The sequence below is a fragment of the Phascolarctos cinereus genome, unplaced genomic scaffold, assembly GCF_003287225.1.
Source record: "Phascolarctos cinereus isolate Bilbo 61053 unplaced genomic scaffold, phaCin_HiC Scaffold_1;HRSCAF=81, whole genome shotgun sequence".
In the NCBI taxonomy this organism is placed as follows: domain Eukaryota; kingdom Metazoa; phylum Chordata; class Mammalia; order Diprotodontia; family Phascolarctidae; genus Phascolarctos; species Phascolarctos cinereus.
Genome location: NW_027555514.1, coordinates 135,657,009 through 135,674,350, shown reverse-complemented (window position 1 = coordinate 135,674,350; position 17,342 = coordinate 135,657,009). Strand labels below are relative to the sequence as shown.

Below are 17,342 nucleotides of genomic sequence, written 5' to 3'. Positions count from 1 at the left end.
GGAGCAGGGTCCATTATTCCTTTCTAGCCTTCATACAAAACAGACTAAATTAAAATGTGCCTATGAAACTTTAATCTGAAAATCTTGATAAGCAATTCATAATCACTGAGCAATCAGTTCCAATGAGATATTTGTAGAATGGGATCAACAAGTGTTTCATTTTTAAGGACAGATGCAAATCATGTTAATTCCACAGGAGCTAACCAACTCTTATAACCTTGCTTTGATGAAAAGTATCATCCACTAACTTAATGATTCCCCACATTTCCCCTCCCCCTATCATCTCCGCTCAAAGTCATCACCACATTTCTTGATTTTTAAATCATTAGGCATGAAAAGAGAGAATCTTGTTATGTTACACATGCAACCTGCCCCAATCACAGATAAAATAAAGAGACAAGTCTAATCATTAACATAATAAGAGTTAGGAAATCATCCTTTATTTCACACTTCAAAAAGACAAAGCACTCCTGTGAGACCAAAGCTGTTTCTGTAGTTCTCGTCCACAGTGAGGCTGAGTCCCCTATCTTTTGCACCAACATCACTCAATGAAAACAGAGATGAGATAAATTTATTACTCACATGCTGTTGAAGAGCTCACGATAAGTTTCATCACCTTTGCCTTCTGACATCAAGCTATCCAATTTGTCAATCAATTTGGCCTCCACCTGAAACATAGCCAAATATTAGCCACGCTCTCTCTTCTCTTTCACAAGCAGAATTTCTAGACAAACTGAAAGATATGCATGTATTTTTTGCAAGGCAAACAGTCATATAAGATGTTCTCATCTGAGAAAAAAAATATATAAATTTAATGAGAGGTCACATTACTTGCTGTGTGTTCAACAGTGACAGTCCCCTTGGAATTTTTTTAGGGCTAATTTAAATGGAGCAACGTGACTTCAAACTACTGGCTGAGTAGCATTTGCTGCTGCTAAGGCAGCTATCTATTTATGGATTCAAACAAAAAAGCCAGTAGCCCAGCTCCACTGCCTGAATTCTCATTGAGGGGCTGCAATGAGTAGCAAGTCATAATTCATTTTTTTTAAAAAGTGCCTCCTGCATCAAAATAAAAATTTCAAGTAAACAGGACCACTTTCTCAGCAACAGTTTGGGGCTGTGCATTTTAAGAAGTTTTACTAGTGCCTCCCCCCCCATATCACAATCATATCTAAAAAAACACTGTTCTGTCTCCCACCTGGAAATGGACCGTAATTCAGAGGCTGCCTCTATGATATATGTCACATTTGATTCCTATTGACAACCTGCTCCCTCTTCCCCACCTTCTCTACTGAAAGGAGAAAGGTAAATTCCATTCTCTGTTCCTCAGCGTCAGCACTGGTTTTCGCAGTTACCTAGAATTCAGTTTTCTTTCAGTGTTCTTTCCATTTACATTACTGTGGTCTTTTTGTATATTTCAGCAAGCATTTATATAGTTTTAAGAAGTGCTTTAAAATGTTATATAATTTTAATCTCACAATAACCAATTACGATGAGGAAACTGATGCAGACAGTTACGTGGCTGGCCTCACATTATACATCTAATATGATTCTGGGGTTGGATTTGAATTTGGGTCTTCTTGACTCTAATTCAGTGGTCTCTCCTCTACATTATACCTAGCTGCCACATACTTATTTCGTACAAATCTGTGTTAGTCCATACAAACTTTTCCACACTTCTCTGAATTTCACTTAGTGTACTATGAGAAATGGTAAATATTCCATTACATTCATATGCCACCATTTGTTCCACTATTCACCAAATGATGGGTATCCACTTTGTTTCCAGTTCTTTGCTACCATAAGTGTTGCTATAACTATTTTTTTTTTCACAAATTAAACCCTTCTATTTTTGACTTAACCTCACTGGGGATATGGAGCTGTATGCTTTTCAGCTTAAGTTCAAAACCTGATTTGCCTTTGGATAAAGGGGAGAGACAATTTTCAAGTGAACAAGAAGGGGGACAGCAAAAAGAAGTAGCATTTCTAAAAGGCTGATAAAATAAAAACAACAACAATAACTTGTATTTTCAAAGGTATTAACTCTCCTCTCAGGACTATGTATATGACCAGGAGAAAACTACAACCAAATCTGTAGGACATGGCAAAAGGGAAAGAAAATGAATTCTGCCTCTCTGGAGCAAAAGAGACTCTCCTGTCAAACACTTGACCTTAATAGAGAAGAAACCACAATTTCTTATTTGAAGTGAAATTGAATCAGCAGAAAAATACACCCAGAAGTGTAGCTTTCTCCAATATAATTTTCTACTTGGTCTTCATTCATGTGCTAGCTCTACTTTTGAAAGTGCTACATGGGTGACTCTGGGCAAGTCACTTAACCCCTGTGAATCTCAGTTTCCTTGTATGCAACATGGGAACAATAATACTCACACAACTTACTTTCCTGCACATAATAGTTGTGAAGAAATCATTTTATAAACCTTGAAGTATAATATCAGGTGATAATATAATATCAATGTGAATTATTATAATTCTTCTTAATGATGATTAGAAATTGTTATTAATAACCAATAATTTGGGGGGAGATTCAGAGCTCTCCCCTTCTTCTCAAGTCCTTTAAAAGTTTTCTTTGGGAGGACATTACTGATAATGAGATTGAAATGACTCTCCTTGGTCTGGGTCAGACCCCACTCAACCCTACAAGGAATTTAATCTAAGGTGGTAAAGCCCATTGTGTTCTGCTCAGGCTTGGGTTGGGTATACATTCTTTGAATTACTAGCCTACAGGGGGCAGCTAGGCTGCACAGTAAATGGAGCTCCTGCCTTGGAGTCAGGAGGACCTGAGTGTGACCCTAGGCAAGTCACTTTACCTCTAGATCCTTTCCCTATCCAAAGATACTCAACCCTTCATTTTAATATCGCCCACCTTCAATGACATTAACCAATTAGATCGGATTGCTGTTTGATGGACCACCTACTGTTCTGAAGGGTATATAAACTGTGAGTCTGCTGCCACCACTGGTTTTGGTCTGAGATGGCCAAATGACCAACCTTTTATTAATAACCTACTGGCTTTATTAATAAAATGATTAAATTACCCAGAAACTATGTCTCTCAAACCTTTTTAAAGGTCATATGATGAAGATAATAAAACCAGGAAAAATGCTTTGACCTTCTGATGTTTTACCAATAGAGTACTTTCATATACTTCTCTTTCCTAAGAAGCTCTCAACCCAATTCCTGAAACTAATTCTAACACTTCTGCAAAGGCTCATTTGCAACAGCACAGAGAAAGGAACAATCCAAGGATTCAACCCTACAGTGATTAGTCTTCTCGATGTAAGATGTAAGCAGATGGCAACTTTAGTAGCTCCAAGTGAGGCACAAAAGGTGCTCTGGAGTGGCAGGAGCCACTGAGTCCTCACGAGATTTGGTTTCTTCATTAAAAAAAAATCTTTCCTTTTAAGATTGGAAAGTGAATTACTGAGACCTAAGTCTGTGAACAATCACAGCATTACTATTGCATTTCTTGTGTTTCAATTGCTTTTCCACTTCAAATTAATCTCACCCATTCAAAGAGAAGATCAATACAACATACAGTGTATGAAATGAACAAAGCTGAACCATTCCACAAATACAACAGCCAGAGCTCAAAGGATTTAAGCAATTCTCAAAAACCATTAACTCCAGGATTCCCCCAAGTGGGACCCATCTCTGACCAAGAAAAGATACTGCTGGCTTTAAGATACAGAATTATAAGCTTCTAGAAAGCTAGAGCTAAAAGGCACCTTAGAGATCCCCTGGAACAACCAACTCATTTTACCAGGGAGGAAATTAAGGCCCTTCCAAAGAGGTACAGTAATTCATCCAAGGCCATATGACTAGTTAATCAATCAATTAATTAACAAACATTTATTAAGTGCCTATTATATGCCAGGAACTGTGCTAAGCACAGAGGATACCAAAAGAGGCAAAAGACAGTCCCCACCCTCAAGGAGTTTACAATCTAAAGGGGAAGAGAACACACACACAAATATATACACAAAGGAAGCTATACATAGGATAAGTAGAAAGTAATTAACAGAGGAGATGCACTTGAATTAGGAGGAGTTGGGGGACCGCTTCCTGAAGAAGCTAGGATTTTAGCTGGGGCTCAAAGGAAGCTTGGAAGTCAGCAGTCAAAATAGAGAAGGGAGAGCATTCCAAGCTTGGGGAGCAGCCAGAGAGAATGCCCAGAGGGTGAAAAATGTAGTGTTTAGTTCATGGTCAGTGTCACTGGATTGAAGAGTATGTGTCGAGGAGAAAGGCGTAAGAAAACTGGAAATGTAGAAAGGAGCTAGATTATGAAGGGCTTTGAATGACGTACAGGGCATTTTGTATTTGATCTTGGAGGCAACAGGTGATGGGGTTCGGATCTGGAAGGAAAAACCCTGGACTTTCCCACATGGCCAAATCTCTGGCATTCACCTGAGGCTATAATCCCATCAACTGGCCTTTCCTTGTGGCTAAACCCAATCTCCCAATTCTCTGTTACCCTTAACCTAACCTAGCCCTCCATTATTTTACATCCCTATGAGTCCCTCCCGACCCTACCCCTTCCCACTCTTAAATCTAGCTGGGCTCTATTCTCCCTTGGCCATGTGGTCCAGGTCCCTGGCATTCTATTACCTCACAGTGCCCACAGTCTACTTGGCCATGCCTAGATCCCTCCCACAGTCTTTCTGTATATAAGGTCCATCTTGTCTCCACTAAGGTGCTCAAAGATCTTATAATCTAGCCAACAGCTCACTAATGTTCAGACTCCTTAAGAGTCTGCCCAATATGATGGATGTTCTAATAAACATTGTCTTTGGCGGAATGAAGGCTTGGGTTGAATTCTTCTGGGCAGGACCCACGATTTTGGGGTCCCAACACCCCTAACCTCTAAACCTCAACATAGGGAGCCGCTGGAGTTTTTTAAATAGGAGGAATGACACGATCAGATCCGTGCTTTAGGAAAATCATTTTACTGGCTGAATGGAGAATGCATTGGAATGTGTGTGGGGGGGGAAGACTTGAGACAGGCAGACCCATCAACACGCTATTTTAATAATCCAGGTAGGAATTAATGAAGTCCTGTATTAGAATAGTGGCAGTGTTAGAGGAGAAGGGGGCATATTTGAGAGATGTTCTAAAGATGAAATCAACATGCTTTGGCAACAGATTGGTTAGGGCAGGATAGGAGATATTAGAAATAATGAATTACAGATTTTAGAACTGGAAGGGAAGTTAGTAATAACCAAATGGAACTCTTTCATTTTATAGATAAGGAAACTAAAGTCCAGATGATGAGGTCTAGAGGTTAGGGGTGCTGGGACCCTGAAATCATGACACACAGGACCTGCTTAATTGAATTAGACCCAAGCCTTCTTTGAGCCAGAGACAAGGTTTATTAAAAATCCACCATATTGGCCAGACTCATAAGGAATCTGAACATTCATGAGCTATTGGCTAGGTTCTTAAGGAATCAGAGCAGTGGCTAAATTTTACGAATCTGAGCACTTTAATGGAGACAAGATGAACCTTATATACAAAGAGACTGTAGGAGGGATCTAGGAGTGGCCAAGTAGTTTGGGATGACTGCAGGGGTCTCAGGAAGATCTAGATGGGAATGGCCAGTAAGCTGGGGTGAGCAGAACACCTGGGGCCTAGAACCTAAACCACAAGGCCAAGGGAGAATGGAGTCTAGATAGGATTAAGGGTGGGAAGCCACTTGAGCTATCTGAGGTAGGGCTGGGTGACAGAATTGGGAGATTGGGCTATAATGAAAGGCCAATTGATAGGATTATAGCCTCAGGCAAATGCCAGAGATTTGGCCATGTGGGAAAGTCTAGGGTTTTTCTTTTTGGGGTCCAGATCCCATCCTCATCACAGAGAAGTTGAGCCATTCAAAGTACAGACCGAAAGAAATTTCTTTAGACTCTTTATCCAGTGTTTTTCTTCCCCACACATCAAGACAGGTTTGGGAATCAGGTCTCTTGATTCCTTTTAAATCAAGTGCTCTTATTGATAGGGTGCTTGGGTGCTTGTACTGGGACCCAAATTCTAAGACCATATGTCTCCCTTACCTCAGAAACACTATCCCTGGCTGTTTCCCCCTAGCCCAAGGAAACTGTGCCTAGCAATTACTCATGAGTGGGTCTCAGCAACACACTTATCTCTCTCCCTGGTGCAGTTACAAACTGCACCTGAAGGAATTATTAATTTGAACTGGCTTTGCACTGGGTCATAAAGATATTCACACCCACTGGACTATCTACACTACCTCCCTACCTCATTATCTATATCCTGGACTCCTCATTTTATGTATTATAGACTTAAGACATATGTATACTCCCTACATTTATCTTGTCAAACAAGACATTTATTGGTGGCACACTGGGCACCCCTCAGTTGGTCCTGACCACTAGTTAACTTAGTGACACAGCAGACCTAAAAACCACACCTCTATGTGGCCCCACCTTGGGCTTTTCCTGGTAAACTCTGGGTAAAATGCCTGAACAGACATAAAAAGTACATGTTCCTTTAAGAACTGACCACTCCTTAACCACTCCCTAATCCCACCCTGAATCACCTAGCTAGCATATTTGGCACATGTTTTACAACAGTTTAGCCTATATAAACTTTAACTGACCCCCTCTAAGGTCGCAGAATCCTTGCCCACTGAAAAGCGTAACAATAAATCTTTGCCAATTTGATTTAAAGAATGCTTGAGTCTGTGAATTCATTACAGATGACCCCATTCTGAACTCTGGTCTTTGAGGGGTCTCAACCTCTCAAACTGCAACATTTCCACCAAAATATAATTAATTCAATTTAACTGGTCAAATATTTATTAAGCTTCTATTATATGCCAGACACTGTGCTAGGTACTGGGGATATGAAGATAAGAATGGCTTGCAGCCCTTAAAGATCTGATAAAGAACTTGGTGATCTCTAAAATACGTTTCACTGGACTTTTCCATCTGCATGGGGAGAAGTCTGTGCTTACCTGCTTAAAGTTGCCACTTCGCCTTTGCTCCCAGTCCATCATATCATGGAAAATAGGAATCATTACATTCCGTAGGTCTGGCTGAGGTATCAAGGTTACTTCTAAGAAAGGGCCAATCAGTGCAGGAATGAAATGAAGCTTGTGTTCTCCTAAATAAAATAGAGAAATCTGAATTTGACAGTGATTCAGAAAACTAGAGAGCAAAAGACAGCACAGTCTTCAATTAGAAAAGCGAAGTCCTTGGAAAACTTGTTTAAGAGTGAACTTTTGCAAAGTGAATCTCATTTCCCATGAAATCCCCTTTTAAATGGGAGGTTTTTGCCTTTAGGAAAACACTTTGGTTCAAAGACAGTGGTTCTCAAAAGGTATTCTTTGAATTCTATTGAACTTACCCTTACACATGCATGTGGTGAGTCTCTTATCTCTCCCACAGTGTGTCAGGATTCCTCATAGCAACAAATGATATACTGTGCCACGTGCAAAAATGTTTTTAAAAATTGAGAACCAGAGGCGGAGCCAAGATGGCAGAGTGAAAGCAGTGACTTGCTTGAGCTCTCCCCCAAACCCCTTCAAATATCTATAAAAAATGGCTCTAAACAAATTCTAAAGCAGCAGAACCCACAAAAAGACAGAGTGAAGCAAATTTCAGCCCAAGACAATCTGGATGATTGATTGGAAAGGTACATCACGCCAGGTGGGGAGGGGAGAGGAATGCAGTGCAGTGTGGGCCTGCAGGCCGCAGCAAACCTACAGCAGGCCTCAGAGGACTGAATCTCGGGCAGCTGTGGTGGCTTCCAGACCTCTCAACACACAAACACCAAAGACAACTTAGAAGGTCAGTGGGAAAAGTCTGTTTCTGCAGTGAGAGAGGAGCTAGGTCTCAGAGACAGTTCCAGAGCACAGAGCTCAGGCCCCTGGGCAGTGGCTTCATCCTGAGCTTCTGGCCCACAAACTGAGGTGGAATCCAGTGGCTGATCAGGGGGGATTGCAGGGATCTCTTTGCCAGTGCTGAGGCAGGAATCTCTTCTTTTGCCCATCCTTGGATCTGGGTCACAGTTCTGAGTGGTGGTCTTGGGGCAAGGAGGAGTGCTGGTGTGGTGGAGCTTGTGGCAGAGAAGAGGAAACCTTTCTCACAGTTCCAGGACAGAAAGGAATACTTGTGGTCACTAAGAGACCAGAGCACAGGCCAGGAAAGTAGTTAACACCTCACCCCTTACCATACCACCTTGAAAGAATTGAAAATTTACAGGTCCCTACAAGTATCTCTGAAAACAGCTGTATAAACCCCCAAATTTGGGACAGTACATTCTCCACATTGGAAGCAGACTTTTACCTTAACAAAGACTTTAAAACTCAAGTAATTGGCCAGGATCATAAGCAAACCTCGCAAAAAGAGTCAGACTATATCATCTTCCTTTGGTGACAAAGAAGATCAAAACATACAACCAGAAGAAGACAACAAAGTCAAAGCTCCTACATCCAAAGCCTCCAAGAAAAATATGAATCAGTCCCAGGCCTTGGAAGAGCTCAAAAGGGATTTTGAGAAGCAAGTAAGAGAAGTAGAGGAAAAATTGGGAAAAGAAATGAGAGTGATGCAAGAAAATCATGAAAAACAAGTCAACAGCTTGCTAAAGGAGACCCAAAAAATACTGAAGAAAATAACACCTTAAAAAATAGCCTAACCCAAATGGCAAAAGAGGTCCAAAAAGCCAATGAGGAGAAGAATGCCCTAAAAAGCAAAATTGGCCAAATGGAAAAGGAAGTCCAAAAGATTACTGAAGAAAATACTTCCTTAAAAATTAGAATAGAGCAATTGGAAGCTAGTGACTTTATGAGAAATCAAGACACTGTAAAACAAATCCAAAAGAATGAAAAATTAGAAGACAATGTGAAATATCTCATTGGAAAAACAACTGACCTGGAAAATAGATCCAGGAGAGAGAATTTAAAAATTATTGGATTACCTGAAAGCCATGATCAAAAAAAGAGCCTAGACATCATCTTTCAAGAAATTATCAAGGAAAACTGCCCTGATATTTTAGAACCAGAAGGCAAAATAGAAATTGAAAGAATCCACCAATCTCCTCCTGAAAGAGATCCCCAAAGGAAAACTCCTAAGAATATTGTAGCCAAATTCCAGAGTTCCAGGTCAAGGAGAAAATATTACAAGCAGCCAGAAGGAAACAATTCAAGTATTGTGGAAACACAAACACAAGATTAACAGCTTCTCCATTAAAGGACCACAGGGCATGGAATATGATATTCCAGAGGGCAAAGGAGATAGGATTACAACCAAGAATCACCTACCCAGCAAAACTGAGTATAATCCTTCAGGGGAAAAAATGCTCATTCAGTGAAATAGAGGACTTTCAAGCATTCTTGATGAAAAGACCAGAGCTGAATAGAAAATTTGACTTTCAAATTCAAGACTCAAGTGGAACATGAAGAGGTAAACAGGAAAGAGAAATCATAAGAGACTTATTAAGGTTGAACTGTTTACATTCCTGCATGGAAAGATGACATTTATAACTCATGAGACCTTTGTCAGTATTAGGGTAGTAGAAGGGACAAAATTATATGTATGTATATATGTATAGATAGATAGATAGATAGATAGATAGATAGATAGATAGATAGATAGATAGATAGATAGATAGATAGAGGACACAGGGTGAGTTGAAGATTAAGGGGTCATATCTGGAGAATAAAATGAAGGATGAGAGAAGATTATACTAGGAGAAGAAGAAAGGGAGAGGTAGAATGGGGTAAATTATCTCACAAAAAAAACAGAAAAAAAGGCTCTTCCAGTGGAGGGGAAACGGGGGAAGGTAAGAGGGAATAAGTGAATCTTCTTCTCATAGGATTTGGCTTAAGGAGGGAATAACATATACACTTAATTGGGCATGGAAATCTGTCTTACCCTACAGGAAAAGGAGGGGGGAAGGGAACAAGAGAGCAGGGGGATGATAGAGAGGAGGGCAGATTGGGAAAGGGGATAATCAGAAGCAAATACTTCTGAGGAGGACAGGTCAAAAGAAAGAATAGAATAGATGGGGGGCAGGATAGGATTAAGGGAAATAGAATTAGTTTTTCACAACATGTTTACTATGGAAGTGTTTTGCATAACTGCACATGTATAACCTATATTGAGTTGCTTGCCTTTTCAATGAGGGTAGGTAGGGAGGAAGGAAGGGAGAAAATTTGGAACCCAAAGTTTTAAAAACACATGTTTAAAAAAAATGTTTTCACATGCAACTGGGAAATAAGAAATACAGGAAATGGGGTACAGAAGTCTATCCTACCTTACAGGAAAATAGAAGAGGAATGGGGATAAGAGAAGAGGGAGAGATAGAAGAGAGGGCAGACTGGGGGAAGGGGTATTCAGAATACATACCATCTTGGGGTGGGGGGAGGGGTGAGATGGGGTGAAAATTTGGAACTGAAAATCTGGTGGAAGTAAATGTTGAAAAATAAAAATAAATAAATTTATATTAAAAAAATAAAATAATCTGTGGAGAGGTAATGAGGACCAAATTGGCGTGATGGCCTATAATACATTGGCCAGAGAATAGCAAGTGAGTAAAGGCTGATTGAATGGAAAGGAAAAGATAAGCTCCAGACTTCAACGTTATTTTTGTTGTTGTTGTTTTGAACTAGTAATCAACAGAACTTGGTCCATAGTAATGAAGGAGAGATGCCTTGGTATCCCCTTTGCTCTTCCCTCCGCAACCATTTTCTCCCAGAAGACTTGCTTTGGAAAGAGTACCCTCCTCAACCACTCCTTTCTCCCTCACCCTTCCAGTTTTTGAACCATAATTAAATGAGTACTGCTCAAATGTAATGGATGATTATGGTGTTGCAAGAAATGTTGTATATGATGAATGTAGAGAAATATTGAAAGATTTACATGAACTGCTGTAGAATGAAGTGAGCAGAGTCAAGAAAATAATATATACAATAACTACAACAATGTAAATGGAAAGAACAACACCATACCCCAAAATAAAAATTGAATGTAACAAAATTATGAAGGACAAGCATGAATTGAATGAAAAGATAATGAGAAAACTGACACTTCTTTGTGGAGGTCAGAAATCCAAAAGTGTTACACTTTGGACATGTTTTGAGGCTTTGTCAATGTATCAATCAGTTGTCCTGATTTTTTCCCCCTCTTTTTAAAAAAAGTACCATTTTTTATATGAGATAGCTCTCTGGGAAGGGGTGGAGGAAGGATATCAAGGATAACTATGATGATGTAAGAAAGATATCAATAAAAACTTGTTTTAAAAAAGGGGAAAAAATTGAGAACCACTGCTCTATAATATAATGAAGTGACATAATATGAATACTAGAGATGTTTTCAATCAATCAATAAGCTTTTATTAAGCACCTACTATGTGCAGGCTCTACAGTAGGTGCTGAGGATATAAATAAAAGAATGAAACAATGGCTCCTTGCAAGGAGCTTACACATAAAAAGCTTACACTTTTTTTTAACAGATGAAGAAACTGAGGCAAAGAGAAGTTAACTGACTTGCTCAGGGCCACACAGTAAGTATCTGAGGAAGGATTTGAACTCAAATCTTCTTGACTCCAAGTTCAACCCTCTTATCAACTGTGCCTCTACTCAAACTTGGGTGGGTAGTGTAAGTGAAATACCTAGTACCTGTTGCAAACTGTTAGTTAGCCCACATATTTCAAAAATTAAGGAATCTTTGAGACCATGACAAACAAGGATCAGTTAGAGGAACTAGGGAGACAACAATACTTGGGGGGAAGGAGAATGAAGCACAGAGCTATCTTCAAGTATTTGAATAGGTGTCTTGTGGAAAAGGAATTAGACTTGTTCGTTTCAGACCCAAAGGGCAGAGCTAATAGCAACAGGTAGGAATTCTAGAAGTAAATTTAAACTTGACAGAAGGGGGAAAAACCCCACAAAATAAAACTTATTAACAATTTACAAAAATAGACCAGGTTTCCTCAGAGTGCGATAAATTTCCCTTCACTTCAAGTATTCAAGTGGAGGCTGGATTATCAATCTGTCAGATGGATTCTCATCCATGTATGGGTTGAATTGTTTTCTGACATTGCTCCTAATTCCAAGACTTTGTGATTTGGTAAAAATAGAATTGACTTTAATCTTATTTCAACTCTTCAAGGATCAAAGTAAGTACTCCCATAACTAACATAGATTACAACTCATCTGTGACTTTGTAAATAGTTTTTGAGAGATTTTATGGTTAAAAAATTTATCACCCCAAAGCCAATCTAGTGATAAGCTTCTTTGAACTTAGCAAGGCTGGTCTTTAAACAGTAAGCATAGAGTCCGGGCCTGGCTCAGGGTTAGGGTCTACAGGATGGCTAAGGTACAAGACTCTTACCAAACTGGAGATACCTTTGAAAGGTCATAAGGTTCAGATCACTGACTAGTTAGAGCAAAAGTCACAGTAAATACCACATAAAAAGAAAGAAAAGGAGGCATGGAGTCTTCTGACATCAGCTCCAGTTCTGTTTAAATAACTGTTTAAATGGACTATCCTTAAAAAAAAAAAAGGAAATGGGCAAAAGTAGACTCTATGTCCATTTCTTAGAGAAGTTTAACTGATTCAAAATAGCCGACATAACAGAAAATACAAAAGACTAGAAATTGCTCCAGAAAATAAAAACTTAATTTATTACCTCTTGGAGAGATATAGAAATCAGGCACAACACTGAGTTTTAATACAAAATGTAAATTCCTTTCCAAAACACTGGAGAGTAGGAGCTGGAACACTAAGCAGGATCACATCATAAAAACATTGTGAATAGAAAACAATGCTGCAGCACTTGAAACGAAATCCAGCTAAACCAGGTCATTATAAGAGCTTTTGTAGAAAATAAAAAAATAGAATGGAGACAACAAAGAGATGCCAAATGGAACATACCATATTACAGCAATGTACTCTGATGATGGACTCGTTTTTGGAAAATTCTGAAATACTCTGAATGATCCTAAGCTATGCATTGCCACCAAAATGCACCTCTTTAATACCAGTACTATGTCAAGTATGCAGTATGATTACAAACCATGGAGCAGCACTAGCCAGGAAGGATATGTATGTATGTATACATACACATATGTGTATATAGCCCAAGGGAGAAGGGGAATATTCATGACTCATGCATGTAGACTACAAAATATAATCAATAATGAATGGTTTGTGAAAGTGATACAAAAGATGAATGGAGACTTAAATGATTGATAAAGGACATGGATTCATCATGCAGCAAAAATGACAGAAAACAGAAGGACAGCCATATGAGTATCATGCAGATATTAAAATAACCAGAGAAAGACTTTCAGCACATCTATAGAAAGACTTAAAAAAGAAAAGCTGATTATGAATGTCGAGAGGTTGTGACCTGTATAAATTGCCCACAGGGATGAAAATCACAGAGCAATCACTATTTTCATAGATAGGAATTTTCACTTAGTGGGTTTCCTTTAAGTGAAAAATACCCAAAATTATCTAACCCCTTGACTCAGGAAGATATTCTACATCATGTAGTCATTAGTGTCAACATATGGACCAGGAAGTTCTGTTCCAAGCAAAGAAGAAGACAAAATGTTCTCTTCTCATGGAGTCATTTAGGACCTAGGAATTCTTATCAAGTTTTAAGGTTTTTAAATTTTACAAAATCTTACCACATTCATTGTCAATATCCACAGCAAGACAGTAAAACAAAATGTGTTATATTGGTAAGATTAGGTTGTAGAGCTTTCTAATAATAACTAAATAGAAGTCATTCCAATTTATCAGCAGGGGAAGCAATCAATCAGGGCTCCAAGAAATCACAAAAGCCATGGCGAAGCAATAAATGATGGGGCAGCCATGGAATACCTAACACATGAGCTAGCTTAAACAGTGAAGGAACAGATGTGTCTCAAGTACAAAAATCATCTATCTTGCTAGATACTCTACCAAATATTTAAGTGAAGCCTACTGTGAGGTCTGCACTGTGCTAGAACACTGAAAATAGAAACAAAACAGTACCTGCCTTTGAAAAGCTTTTATTCTACTGAGTCTGATCAGTTTTCTTAATCTATCTTAGCTTAATTGCAATTGCCTGGATTGCCTTTTCTGCTTAAAAGAATATAGGTTTTTAATCATATTGTATTCTTTTCCAAATACAGCTTTTGCTGGTGTAGACTAAAATAAATAATAAAAACACTAACTCAAATTCAACTGAGCAGTCAATGAAACTGAGCAAAAGAAAGGTTATTTTTCCCCCCTTGTTATGTTCCTTTTTAACTTCCATCTTTTGTGTTAAATTCTGGACTCAAAGCCATATTGTCCACAATCATTTGCCAATTTCAGAGTTAAATGCATGCATATCCGACTCTTCTTAACTCCATTTGGGGTTTTCTTGGCAAAGATACTGGAGTGGTTTAGCCATTTCCTTCTCCAGTTCATTTTAAAGTTGAGGAAACTGAGGCAAACAGGGTGAAGTGTAGGGTTACACAGCTACTCAGTGTCTGAGGCTTCATTTTAACTCAGGAAAATGAATCTTCCTGACTCTAGGCCCTGTATTCTCTCCATTGCACCACCTAGCTGCCCCCAGCATGTCCTTAGAAGGGAGGAAAGCTATCAAGAATGAGGGATGAGAGAAAAGAGGGAGTAGAAAGTTGATGTCTGCATGACGAAACAGGCATGAAAATACATCTCCAGTCAACTACAATTTGACCTCATTACCTGGACAGCAGCCTCATTTTCAGTGCCAAGGGAGCACACAAGGCCATAAGTATGTAGATGGATGTGGGATTAAGTATTCATAAACCCATTCTAAACAATACATATAGTCAGTTTACATATAGTCAGTACTTTAAGGTTTTCAAAGCATTTTCTTCACTGGGGCTTATACAGCATAGTATAAAGAGAACCGGCCCTGGAAATCAGAGGACTTGGGTTCAAATCCTACCTCTTTTACTCACTTTGTGACTTTGAACAAGTCATTTAGTTCCTCAAATGGTTCTTTTGTAAAATTGAGGGGGCTAGACTAAATGGCCTATATTTATGATCCTATAAAGCAGTGGTTCCCAAATAGTGGTTTCTGAATTTCCTGGGGGTTCATGATGGTCCAAAGCATATGACTAATTAGGGAGGTGGTAGTAGCCTTGGGTGCAATTGGGGGGCATTGAATAAAAATAGGGGTGATGGAAGCATAAAGAAAAAAGAGAAAAGAAAATTTTGAAAAATGTTTCGTACATGTTTCATCTGTTGTGTAACAGAGTTAAAGTCATAGTGATTACACTATTTTCCAAATAAACATACAAAATGCACGTTATAACTTATCAGTGGTCAAGTCTGCCAAAGGTCTTAACAGGCAAGTGTTGGCAGGTGAGTGTGTCTCACATTGTCAGGAAGTCCAGCATGTATCAGCAGGAATATATGACTTGTTTACAATACAATTGTATATGGTTACATGATACAATATGTTGTCATCAACATTTCAATGCAGGAAAAACCTCACAAATTTATAATAAATTATTAAATTTAAGATGTGTCTTTTTTTAAAAAATATTTTATATTTTTTTGAAATGATGCAAATTTTTTAAAAAATTAAAGAATTAAAGACAGTACATTTCCAAGGAGGTACTGAGTAATTTTTTTTTAAAGGGGGCAGTAAGTCAAATAAGTTTGGGAACCTCTGGTCAGAAGGGTTTGCACTAAAAATTCTTCAATAATATATTAAGCAGCAAATAACTGCCAAGTTATTAGGACTTGCTAGCTTACTTAATTCTTACAGAATGTCCCATAAAATCATGGCAAAGATATTGTACTGGTTTGCCATTTCCTTCTCCAGCTTATTTTACAGATGAGGAAACTTGAGGCAAAAAGGATTAATGACTTGCCCAGGATCACATAGCTAATAAATTTCTGAAGGTCAGATTTGAACTCAGGAAGATGAGTCTTCCTTCTTCCAGATCTGGTACTCTATCCACTGTGCCACTTAGCTGCCTATGATTTTTCATAGTTTCCATAATTATAGGTAGAATAAATTTTATATTTTATAATTACAATTATATGACGTGAATTTTAATTTGGAAGTTTGGGGGCAAAAGTTGTCACTGTAGATACTTTAAACACTTAATGAATAAATCTAAAAGAATATTAGGAATAGGATATGAAATTACTCTGGGGGTTTACAATACATTTTGTTGTTGTTAAAAGGGGCTCAGGGAACAAAAAATGTTGTCATCCACTATTCTAAAGTAATCTCTTATTCCTACTTTGCAGATAAGGAAACAGAAACTCAGAGAATCAAAGTGATTCAACCAAGGTCACACAACCACACTAGCACTACAAGTCTAGCTCAGAAAGTGATACTATCAGGAGCACAAGCTTTCTAGAAGGGACAATGGCATGTAAATGAGCTTCTGTTCCAGTAATTACTCTTAGGTAACCAGGGAAACCATCTGAAACATTTTAAAAGCCAAGCATATTTTTTCTAGGTCAGAAAGTATAATGTTTTTCAAGACAGATTTTTCTGATTAGTATTACCTGACTGTCCTCACTCTTCTGCGCAGTGAACTCAGATGACATATCCACTTATTTTATATCGCAATACAATGTGTCAAAGTCGAATGGCTTAGGATGGAATCTACAGTAATTAACAATATATGATCTGAGCAGATGTCATCTCATGAAGTGCAACATTTCCTCCATGGGGAAACAATGCTTTGAAGTACATCTCTGAGAGAGGAAAAGGAATCATATGCACAAAAGTAATAATGGAAGCTCTTTATGGTTACAAAGAATAGAAGGTTATAAACTAAGGGGGTACTAACCATCAGCTGGCGAATAACTGAAAAATATATGACGCATGAATGTGATATAACACTACTGCGCAGTCAGAAATGAACAATATGATTTCAGAGAAACGTGGGAAGAGAGTATGAACTGATACAGAGTGAAATAAACAGAATAATTTAAATGGGAACAATAGTCTTTTATAAAGACAAACAGCTTTGAAAGACATAAGCACTCTCATTAATAGTGACCTATGATGATTCCATGGATGATAAAGTTGGCAAAAAGGTGATAGATTCAGGGTGCAGAATAAGACATATTTTTTGGATATGGCCAATAAGAGAATTAGTTTTGCTTGATTACGTATATGTTACAAGGTTTTGCTTTTCTTTTTTTCTAATGGGGGAAAAAGAGGTAGAAGAGGGAGAAAATAGAGAGGGAGAAGGAGAGCAGGGGAAACAGGTAGAAAAGGGAGAAAATAGGGAAAAGGAGATTGAAGAAGAGAAAGAGAGCAAGAGATTAACTGATAACTTTTGCTGCTATAACATATTTAAGTATCTG

At 38.4% G+C, this 17,342-nt stretch overlaps 1 protein-coding gene across 4 annotated transcripts in view; it reads right to left on the bottom strand.

The window, feature by feature from the left end:
* The window catches only part of DOCK4 (dedicator of cytokinesis 4), a 554,933-nt gene that overhangs the window by 64,622 nt on the left and 472,969 nt on the right, over nt 1-17,342 (bottom strand). For all 4 annotated transcript variants that reach the window (XM_020984638.2, XM_020984640.2, XM_020984641.2 and 1 more), the window contains exons 31-32: nt 6,992-7,140; nt 583-668 (exon numbers count right to left, since the gene is read on the bottom strand). In XM_020984638.2, the coding sequence (XP_020840297.1) occupies nt 583-668; nt 6,992-7,140 (235 nt within the window). The remainder of the gene's footprint in view (nt 1-582; nt 669-6,991; nt 7,141-17,342) is intronic.